At 41.7% G+C, this 12,120-nt stretch overlaps 1 protein-coding gene across 8 annotated transcripts in view; it reads right to left on the bottom strand.

Moving 5' to 3' along the window:
* adam22 (ADAM metallopeptidase domain 22) overlaps window positions 1-12,120 on the bottom strand; it is a 46,183-nt gene that overhangs the window by 25,537 nt on the left and 8,526 nt on the right. For all 8 annotated transcript variants that reach the window (XR_008416649.1, XM_053887021.1, XM_053887017.1 and 5 more), the window contains exon 4: window positions 795-861. Coding sequence is in view for 7 of the 8 variants with exons in the window: in XM_053887021.1 (XP_053742996.1) it covers window positions 795-861 (67 nt within the window). In the remaining variant the exon portion in view is untranslated. The remainder of the gene's footprint in view (window positions 1-794; window positions 862-12,120) is intronic.

Raw genomic sequence — 12,120 nt, 5'->3', positions numbered from 1 at the left:
TACACTATCTCAACAGCTCTCCCGCGCCTGTTACTCTCGGGCTTCTGCTCCACTTCTTGCTATAGAAAGACGACAAACTTCTTGCTAAAGAAACTTGGTAAAGTGTGTGTTCGCACACGTCTTTCCTATGTTAACCCACCAGACACAGGGAATCATACAGAGGAGCACTGACACATTACACAGCACATATGAGCATTTGAGTATTGAGATGTGACACAATAAAAAAATACCACTTTCAAAACACGCTTTGAGGAGTTCATGGATCTAGGTTCGATCTCATGAGGAGGTAGGGTGAATTAGAGAGTGAATGAGAGTAGTGTCAATATACTGGAGATCAGTTAGTGATTTAAATCTTAAATACTAAGTTTTGACTTTTCATCTCTGTGAAGTATTGCAACAAGTTATATAAAGGATTTCCTATACATCCCAGTGGGCTGGTTTAACCTTTAACACCATCCCTGCTTCATCCATTACCAGCTCTCTATAGCTGCATGACTGTCCTCTGTTTCCGAGGTGACCCCTGACGTAAAGCTTGAGGGCCTAATAAAGCACATCAGCTCCAGCATCGGTTACAACTCTGGCTGACCTCTATGGGCAGCAGAGAGCTTGTCATGGATTAGAATTCTCTCGCAGCAGCCATCACTGACTTGTCACAACGTAGAACCAACCAAATTTCCTTTTTACCTACCAAGGCAAAACTGGGATGATGTCATTTACATAGGATATTTGAATTCAACACCATAGAAACTGTGAGTAAAAGAGAAGTGCTCATGTAAATAGAGAGACGAACTTACATTGGTGACTACTGCCTTTCCTTTCTCCGTCACATGCTTCTCTGTGTATCCAGATGACAGCAGATCACTGTGAAGAGAAATAAAGAAATGGTCGGATTGGTGAATTAGTATTAATACCTTTCAGTATTCCCTTAGCAAAACCTAGTATACTTGAAATTCATTTTATTAAGTATACTTGAGTATAAGTATACAAGTATAGTCCAGACCATATACTAGTAGTACACTAAAAGTTGACATTATTAATAGGCAATAACTCTATAAAATTGTTAACCATGTTCACCTCCCAGACATACAGTCGGCACTAATGTCTATATATGACCATACATATCATGTACCATAACATATACATGATTGAGGGCAGAGGGTCACACTCACAGTGACAAGCAATTATTTAGTAATACTAAACAACAACCGTCAAATGAGAACAAAAGGATATCAGGTCATGAGGGTTTTCTACCCCTATTCACCCACTCCCATGATCCTCTGCAGAGTTTGCTTCTGGATCACCTCAAGTATTCGAGTATTCAAATGTAGCATGTCAAAAGTAAACTTCAAGTTTTAGTATAAAATAAGTATACGCATAGTACACTTGAATAAACGTCTTTTTGCTCAGGCTGTGGTTCCGGCGACTCAGCTTTGCGAGCTGAACTCCTAATGTCCAGCGACGCAGCTATTTCCAGCACACAAACACAATTAGACAAATCACGGCTCAGAGCAAATGTCTATTCCGTCTGTATTAATGAAGGACCAATGAAGGTCAGTTGGCAGTGAAAGGAGCAGCAGAAAACAAATCCAGAGAGTGAGAAAGAAAAAGCAGCGGAATAAATGAGAGAAAATCAGCCAGCATGTGCTTCATCAGCAGAGCTGGACCCAGGAATCCCAGCGGAGAAACACACTGCAGACCCGATCACACTGTGATGAATGAGCTGTAGTAAACACACAACTGCACGCATCCCATCCGTGTGTCTTTCTAGTTCCTCTTGCGATTCATTACACTTACATGAACTAGGATTTGAAGCCTCTTTCTCTGAGAGAACTCACATAAAAGTAGGCTCTGTCAATCATGAATAAGGAAAGCCCTCCTCCATCAGACTAGTTCCGCTCAACCCATCTCTTGTGGGCTCCAAATAAAAGCCCTGACATCAGCTTGCATACGTGGGCACACAAGAAAAAACGCTCCTCGGACTAATGGACAGAAGGCCGTGGCAATAAAATGAGACAGAATGGATCAAATGTGGGGGTGGGGGAGAACCAAGGTGTGAGTGGAGATCACTAACATCCCATCTGACATTTAAGACAACGCCCTAGTTCCAAATACTGCAGAGACCAAGTTCGAACAGCAGGAAATATATTCAGCGATGAAGACGTTGATCGTGTGTGCGGGTCTATAAGGTCACGGTGGTGTTGTTAGCCTTTGTTCTGCTGGGATGTGTGTTTAAGATTCACAGCTTGTGATCTTTATCCAGGCCCATGCTGGGCCCCCATCAGTGGAAGCAAGCAAAAAGCCCACTGAGGCAGCAAGGCACGCAGGCAGGCTTCTAATGGATGACGCTGATAACAGATTTCAGCTTTAATTGTTATGGGATTTAAATAATTTATCTGACAGACAAAGACGCAAACTCAGCGCTTGCTCATGCTGTTCGCAGCAGCCCATCCTCCCACACCCTCCAACAGATCCACACCAAATTCTACGACTTTTCTTAAGACATTTCAAACTTACAGTTACAGTAACGTTTTGTCATGGTGATCACAGATGGTTGGAAAGTGTGGATCAAACGCATGATGCGAAACCCCTGGTGCTTGTTTTTGTTTGATGTCTCTCGCAGTTCATTGGTTTCCTCTTAAACACGCGCTCCCCCTCGTAGACTGAAGGACGGCTTCTGAGCTCTGTTGCCAAAGCAACATCTGTTTATGAGCCGACATCCAGCTGTCAATCAGGCCTAGAGGAGATTTCAAGAATTCGACAAGCTTCACTTCATCTTCAAGTGATCTGATGCAACATGAGGATGCAAGAGAGATGAATCATCCCATGGTCTTCAGGGCTGCAACTAACCACGAATTTGTTTGTTGACTAGTCACAGACTAGCTTAAGGATCAGGCAATAGGTAATATATTGAAGGTGACTTTTCTTCAGAGTTGCATGTTGATGCATAAGGCTTTTAATTGAAGCACATGTTCTGCCTTCTACGGAAGTATGATGTGTAAAAACCACGTGTAAGCCATGAGATGGTGCTTCATTTATCTACATGTAACAACGTCTCAATTGCTATATGAAGGCCGTCCAATGTCCGCGCGTTTTAGTCAGTGTGACTTTCACAACCGTCACTAAGGAGAGCCACGTAAGGGGTTATAAATAGCAACTGACATCCAACGTGGATGAGCTTCTGTACGTCATACGTCAGCAGATTTCAATATATACTAGATATATAGTATATACAATTGAGTTTCTTCTTGTAACAAACCTATACAACCTATACAACAAATTGGGCACGACTCCTCTTCATTGTGTTCTTAAAATGTGTGTTTTTGGAGAAATTTAAATATAAAGTACATTTTCGTTTGACTAACCCTCATATGTTGTTTTGAGCCATGACACCTAGTTTAGTCACCAATGATGATTCATGCAAAGGTTTTCCAGTCTGATGTGTCTCTCCAACTGGCACGACTGCTTTGAGTTTGAAGTGTGCTAAAATGCGTCCATATTTTTCTTCTCCTGCAATCACAGAAAGCCCAGCTGCGCACTTTATTACTGCCAAGTCAACAAAAATAAAGTGCCTGTGTCATTGATTGGATCCGTGTGCTGCTAAATACGTGTCATTTACTGCAACAAAACGCACAAAATAATGTACTTGTGCTGTGTCAGGGATCCAGCATGAGATGGAGGTGGGGGAGGCTGTGTATATGAAATACATGGGGGGCAGCAGTACAAAAAGTAGCGTGGTAAAAATAAAAAGGTGAAAAGGAAGGGAGCAGAAAGTGGGGGAGGAATCTCTCTTTGTGGAAGCCGCAGCTGCTTTCACCTGCCTGCAGCCGCCCCCAAGACAAACCTTCACTCTTCCTCCCACGGAGGACTCATTAAATGTCTCCAGGCTATAACTCATTCACTCTCCAATCACTTATCAGAAATGCAACTCCAACTCAAGGGGACCAATGCTTTTACTGCCCAGGGAAAACTGGGACTCAAGCAAGACCACTACCAGGGGAGAAACAGAATGAGTGATATGTAAAATACAGTCGTGTTTTTCAATAACACGCAGCATCCCAGGGCAGACTGACTCAACGCCGCTGCATTATTCATAGCAGGGGATGTGGTGGGCTGTTCAAGAGCGTGCACATCTGTATCGATGACACTGGCGTGTTTGGTAAACACCACATCAGACAAACAAGCATAAACAGGGTTTTTAGAGCAGGGAATTACACCTACGTAATATGCACGACATGTGGAATTAGAACAGAAAACAAACAATAAATAAACCAGCAGAAATATATGTAGTAACATTTTCTTTATACACACATTCGTGTTAGTGTAAACTATCCTTCAAAATTCAGATGTGTCGCTGATGTATTGAAAGATTGGTTGGAATAGGAGTTTGAATTCCAGTATTAATCTTTGGTGCCTGTGTAGTCAAGTGGCAAGTACTGAGGTAAAAGTCTGGCATGAAACACGAGACATAAATATCCAAACCTACTGTACTATTCATTTACAGCAAGCTGCGCCTTTAATTGGATTATGCGCCAAGTTAAACCCCACTGGTCACGATTTTCCTTCAGATTAAATTGTTAATCCCCGAGAGAAAATGCTTATTATTACACACCGCGATACAGATAAGTCTGTGCAACGTTAAAAAGGGCTTTGTAACTCTTCCTACAAAGTCCTTCTCTGTTTTGGCAGGGGTGAGATTTTGCGCCTCTCTTTGTTTGTTCTAATCCTCCGAGGCGGTGCGACAGTTTTGCACAGGGATGGAGAGGAAGAGGAGAGGAGGTTTGAAAGGAAGCGAGACAGAAATGACAAAGCATGAAACCAGCAATTTCATTTGAGACGGCTCTGAAACCAGGACCATGAGTGAAATGTCCCAGCGAATATTCATTTGATGGATGTGACATTTAAAAGACAGGCTGCTCCCAGAGAGCGGAGCCTAATGACCGGGGTGGTCTGAAGCGTATTTGTTAAATGCAGGGAGACGTCCATGTGCCCTGCATGTGCCCTGTTAACTGGTGCTTGGATTAGTAGCCAGATTTCTGTCTGTATATATATCAATATACAATGTCTGAACACTGAAAGGCACTTGCTTCATGTCAAAGATCTATTGTGTGACTCCCACAAATCGCTCACCATCTTCAGCACAAACTCCATCCACCTACAGAGACTCAAGGGTGGATGAAGGACATCCACACTCCCTCTTTATTAACCTCCTTTTCCGTCCTTCTATCTCACTTTCCCACCACTCCACACACACTGCTGTGTGTTTTTCTCATTAGGTTTGTGGTAAATCAGATCACGCCTCTGTGCAATAAATTACAGCCCGTGGAACAGGAGGAGGAGTGACAAGGATGGAGGTGGAAGAGGTGGAGATGAGTGCAGTTGGCTTGTATCATTGTCGGGAGGCAGCAAGGGAGACGAGGCTCCATGATAGATGATGCTGGAATGGGACATGAGAGAGAGTTAAATCACACACGTGTGAAGGTGTGAGGCTCTGGGCGCATGTACGTGCAGGGGACACGTGTACCTATTCACACTGGAGCACGCCGTCTTTCACGGTTCAAGGCAACTGAGCGCCAACGCACAAATCCACCTCACAAAGTCAAAGACGAGAGATATATGACCGGAGACACTTTCTGCTGAGCAATGAAAACTCACACTTATCAGTGTAATTCCAGTCAGGGGAGAAAGAAATTGCACAGTTTTATTTATTTACTGTAACAATTATTTTTCATGTTGCTGAAATATACGGTCATTGTTGTTTTGGTAAGTTTCAATACATTATTCAAATATTAAAAACATTTTGGCGGCAGTAATAGTAGCATATACCTATATTTCACTAAAACTGTAGATTTCATTATCGCAGTAAAGGCAGTTGTCACGCTCCCTGCAAGACCAACACCTTCCAGGCTAAATTTCAACATTTCTGTTAGTAATGATTACTGTGGAAATTTCAGTAATGTTTTTACATCTATAATACACTTGAGTTTGAAATGAATTATGGAAGTTTAATTGAGAATATTTTTATTATTTCACTAGAACCTCAACAGCATATGTCTATTAAAAGGTACATCATGACTCATAAAGGATATTGAACTACATGAAATAACATGCAAACATACACTTACGACTGCAAGAACAAGCACAATGCAATGATGTAATATTTACAACATCACCCTTATAGTCTGCATCTTTATAGTACATGTGTTGGTATTTGGGGGGAAGGGGAAGGTAAATGGGTCTTTACGGTATGAATAACATCCGACTTATGACCTGCTCGACTTACGTCCACCTGTACTTCCGACCACGGCCAGTAAATGCTTATTTTATTTTTTTTAATTCAATGTCTGGCACCGCAGCACGTAGCAGCCCGGCAACGCGTACGACAGTTACAGCAGCACAGTATCCCAGCATCTCACTCTCACACAGCCATCTACCACTACAGTAGCACCTATAACCCTCGCCTCGGCTATTTTGAATGGCATTCCACTTACGTCCAATCTGACTTACAACCGGTTGGTCGGAACCGATCCCGGTTGTAGGTCGGATGTTACTTGTGTATGGAAAACCTTGGTTTTGGACCCACTTTCTGAAAACCTTCTCAGAAGCGATGTTCCTTGTGCATTTTGGAGAGGGTGTAAAATAAGCACAGGCCTTTCCACTTTTCCTTGATCACTGCACCGATGGCTTAAAGACAGGTGCTGCTTGTGTTCTGTAATTTTGATGGAGTGGCATATATTCAGGTGCTCTCTATAATCTGGAATTTAAGGTATGTAGCAAAGTAAAGCTAGTTTGGATCCAACAATCCCCAATAAAAAGTAATGTCAGTAATACAGCAGCGATGACTGGACTACCGTAACCATTAGTTGAGTACTCGCCATATTGTAGTGTAGTAAATAGTAAAATGTGTTAAATGTTGTTTTGACACACGGAAAAAAGCGCGAAAACGTCATGACTAGTCGACTCATGATCGACTAATGTAGAAGTCGACTAGTTGTTTCAGCCCAGATGAGTCCAAAGCATGATATGAATATTGCAGAGAAATTATAAGTAGAAAACATTTTTTTTTTTTTATGATTAAAGACGGAGTAAGAAGAGATCACAAGATAAAAAAACGAAGCACCAAGTAAGCCATGAGCTGAAAGCAGCATGTGAAGCAAAATGATAAAAGACGCTCTTTAAGTCAGAAGGAACGCTGAAAAAAGCTCCAGACAAAATAGAGCCATTTAGCGCGTCTTGCTAATGTCAAAACCCCCAACTCCACTCCATTTAGCATCAGGACGAGGCTTCAGCGACGCGTCTTTTGTTCGGCATGTTCTCTTAATTTCCTCATTTAAAGCTCTTATCCTTTATTTTCTGTGATTTTCCATCAATCCATTCTTGTTCCCGCTACTTAAGACGACACTCTAATGAATGCTCAGCACCTGAGGCCCGAGGAAGCAACAAAAACAGCCCGACGGAGAGTGAGCGACGCTATTTCTACCAGTCTTTATGTGTGTTAATGTGCAGACATGCTAAACGCTACGCATACATTCATCAAACAGCTGAGCCGTGCGATATTGCATTCAGAACTTGGTGAACACAGGCAGGTGGAAGGACACCACGGTTATATCACCAGTCCTTCTGCTCCGCCACTGGCACCCCCACGTCCCTTTTATGAAGATGAATAATGTATTTTGCGTCGCTTGTAATTGACCTGCCTTATTAGCATAAACAAGTAGTCTGCATAGCGGAAAGCTGACTTGACAGTAGTAGAAATAATAACTGAGAATTTGTCACCGTCACACACGCGGCGAGGACATCAGCTGCTATTCTTGCTAGGGTGGTTTATTTTTTTACGCATGAGGGTTATGTAACCACCGAGTCCCTGTGGATCCAGCCCACCACAAAAGTGCTATTCACAAATTGAGGAAAACGCACACATTGTAGTACAACTTATCTTGTCATTATGATAAAGTACGATATCACAAAACACCATGGTAAACGTGCGCTTGTGTTATCAGATATAAAACACTTAAATAGGCCACCAAAAAAGACCACTAAAACACACAATAGTCCATCTTCATTGTTGCTAACTTAATGTATTATATAACATGACAAACATCACATTTTCAAAATGTCACGCGCTAGCCTATTGTGATTATTAACAGATTCACAACAAAAAGAGATGTAAAATTATTGTGTTTTTATCAAATTATGGGAATCTTCTCTTTATATTAGTATGCCTTTCCATAAGTTCTTTGTATATATGCACTCAAAGCAAGGTTAAATCTATCAGAGCACATGTGTCAAACTCAAGGGTGCAGGGCCAATATCAGCCGCCGGGTTACTTTATGTGGCCCTCAAGAGCCTCCAGTAATAAAAAGGGAAACAGAAATAACTTTACTTTAAGTGATTTCTATGGAATAAAGCTATATTTGGTTGGTGACTTGCGCAGAGTATATCATGTCGGCACCCCTGGACTTCAACATCCGTGAGCAACTCTCATCTTGAGAGTTTGTCTTTAACCCGTTTTAGGCCTTCATCCATGTTGCAGTACCCAAATTGTCCTGTGGCAGCGCTGCCATGGCTGCAGAGGCTGATAAAGGTGACCATGGAAGCAGCCAGAGGAACCTGAGAAGAACTGTGGAAATAAGCTCCCCTGCTCATAGACTTTTTTTTCCCAACTCATAACCTTCCATGTCCTCCTTAAAATCATTTCAAATCCAGCTTCAACAAACCTCAATTTAATTCACCCTCTCTTCACTCCAGCACGTACTGTATCTACACCGCTCACAGCAGAACAAACCGTTGAACCAATGAATCACCTGCTTATGCACAGATCAAGATTTTAGCTAACATGCACATGAATGTGCCTCTACAGTTTTTATGCTAGCTTCATATTTATTTCATTCCAGCTCCTGCGTGAGTGTGTTTGTGTCCTGTGCAATTCCAAAAGAGTACAAGTCGGGGAAAATGGGGAGAGGCACTTGGCACTTGACAAGACAGGATTTATTCAGGCGTTCATCCTCAACTGTCTATTTTAAACAGGGTCCAGAGCACCCGGGAACAGAGCCCAGCTCATTTCGGGGTTGAAGCACGGTACAGCATGGGCTGCTAAACCTCTTCAAGGCACACTTGTTTTATATAATGAATAATCCATGAATATGTTTGGGATAGAATGATGGCGGTACATGGTCACTGAAATATAATAGAACCCATCCGCCCTTCCTGGTTTTGGGTTATGTAACATTGAGATGTTTGTTTCTTTTCAAGCATGTGGCGAAACACTGTACAGGTACTTTGCCTCTGTAGCTTCCCTTTTCCGAGGAAGACACGGAAACCATACCGTGCACACAAACACACACGCTCTTTTAATCTTACAGCACCATCTATTATTCAGCATGAGCAGGTGGGAGGGGCGGAGAAGGGGCCGAGCGGCGAGTCATCAAGGGTGTGTTCCTCTGAGTTGGTGCGCTCGTGTATTGGGGGTGTATGATTAGAAAGAGGCAACCCCCCCAGTCCTGCGTGCACTTTATGCTTCCTCTTGTCCCATGAATGGTAAACAGCAGCCAGCCGCTTGGATGGGGGGAATAACAGGCAGACAAAGGCCAGAGGGAGGAATACAAATCCCCAAATTTGCCACGCTTCAGATGGGCAGTTTAAATCTACGCAGTGATAGTGTTGACAAATCAAAGCCCGCTATCAGTGACTGGCATCACTGCATGGGACATTTAGTTGAGTTTCAATGACCTTTAATGAAAACACAAGACTTTGATCTGATTTAGCACAAGGGTTACTTATTCTCAAATCATGTCAGATACAGGCACCAACATTAATTCATAAATTTACTCATGACGCAAATATTTTTTTGTTGATTTATATATAAACATCAAGTCCAAAATATTCACTCTGATTGGGGCTCAACAACTAGTCAACTATCATCACTCAGTAAAGGAGTACGGCACCATCATGACCCAAAAGAAACATGGGACCACTTCACGCGCATCAAAGGACGCATTCCTCCCACCCCACATTGTGAGCTATTTCACTTCAAATAGAGAGTTTCAAAGCTACATTTAACACAACACTATACTCTACTGTATACTATTACTATTTACAAATCTACTATTAGACATGTTTTTTAAATGCAATATTACATAAACTGTTTTCTCAGAATTTCAATCTGCAAGACAGATGTTTTGTTTATTGTTAAATTCCAAGGAAAACTGTACATGCAAACTGACTTGGTAGTGATTGTTTTCGACATTGTTGTTTTGCAATATTGTTTTGGCAAACTCAACCGTTTCGTATAAACTGCTAATAAGTAAGATAAGATACATGTTATTTTGAAACCTGCTGGATGGAGTTGACCTGCACATATTTTCTTGTTTGACCAATAATTTTCCAACAGATCCCCCATTGGAACGAATGCCCACATAGCAGACAACCCCTTTTTAAATATGCCGTGAATAATATTGTGGTAATAGAAGGCAGTGATAATATACTGACTACAGATTTGTGAATTATTGTGATAAAGTGTAGGTGAGCTGTTGTTTATTGAATGACTGAAAACGTAATGTTAGTAAGTAGGGATCCAGCATTAGCTTATCTTATCTTATTTTAGCTTAGCTTAGTTTATTTTAGCAAATATGAACCAAATGCCAAACCCAAACGTGAATAACTTGAAACCCGTGCCCACAAGTGTCCACTAATGAACTTCAAAGGTCCAAAACAATTTGCAACATACTGAGGATTCAATGATGTAGTGAAGTTTTTGGTGAGGTTTTACAAGCTTTGTCTCATTCGTGTTCAAGGAAGGGTTCTGTCAATGCAGTTAAGTAGAAATAAAGATGAATTATAATTGAATATGTTGAAGTCTAATAGTCTAAAGAATTAAAAGGGAAACTTTCTTCACACTGAACACAAAATTTAGACACGCTATATGACTACATAAGACGGAAACATACTGTGGTTTTCAGTATTTATTACTAATGTCCAGTAAAAGGCAATTCCATCATTACAAGTCCCCAAATTCACAGCAACAGTTATGACAGCCACTGTTGTCCATGAAGTCATCTCATGGCTGCGGTTTTGACTCTTCACTTAATCCATATTAACCCAGTTAGGAACCGAAACCTCACTGTCATGTGTTTTCCTGACAACTGTTTCCACTAAGCCTGGTGACAAAGATGTAGCAAACTCCCTCCTCACTTGAAAGACAAGTCACATCTCATTGCAAACAAACCAAACAACATGATGCAGAGTCAGCAAATGAAAAGTTCGGGCCAAAGCGAACATGATAGCTCATTCAGTTACCCAAAGTCTAGAACAGAGACTCCATGCAGCGCACATCCTCAGTGTGGCTGTCAGTCAGCAGATCACTTTACAGTGAAGCGCCTTTGAGAGGAGAATCTAGGGTGCAGAAACAGGAAATCTGTTCTCATGAGAGATGTGAAACTGGGACAGAGAGTGAACCATAAACCATCATATTGACACAGATTAGACTATTTAAGTCATCTGCAACACCTAGAACACACCAAGTACAACACATTTGACATGTTGTTTCTTGGGTTTAATTTTTTACTTTGATGGGCAAAACACTGAAAGAACCATCCATTTTTGAGTCATTTAATTTTAAAGAACAAGACTCCATTTTCTACCCGAGTCATACACCCACAGTTTTCCATACATCTTCAGCGCTGAGCACGTTCTTGGAACTCACAAAGGATCATGGGATCGATGATGCACTCCTGTGTATAAATACCTCCTCCGCCGTGCAGGCAGACAGAGCGACTTCTTCACCGTGGTTATATATTTTCCCAAAGGATGGACCAGTGAATATGATGGTTTTGTGTGACCTCCATGTTGTCCACAGCAGTATGAGGACAAATACATGGTCTTTCGACAGAAACACTCGCTCCTCGTACAGTGGGTCCAGATGATGATGTTTTATTTGATCAGCTTGATTTTGTAACTTGGTAAATACTAACATCTACAGTATTATTTGAGAAGCTATTAGAGTGTCCCACTTGTGCTTGGACAACAATCCAAGATGGGTTACAGTAAAGAGGAAGCCCCAACTTGCTATAAATAAAAGAAATATCATATTTGATGAGCAGTTCATCCGAAACAGCTGAGCTTGCC

Source organism: Synchiropus splendidus, chromosome 15 (assembly GCF_027744825.2).
Source record: "Synchiropus splendidus isolate RoL2022-P1 chromosome 15, RoL_Sspl_1.0, whole genome shotgun sequence".
In the NCBI taxonomy this organism is placed as follows: domain Eukaryota; kingdom Metazoa; phylum Chordata; class Actinopteri; order Syngnathiformes; family Callionymidae; genus Synchiropus; species Synchiropus splendidus.
This window is presented reverse-complemented; position numbering and strand designations above follow the sequence as displayed.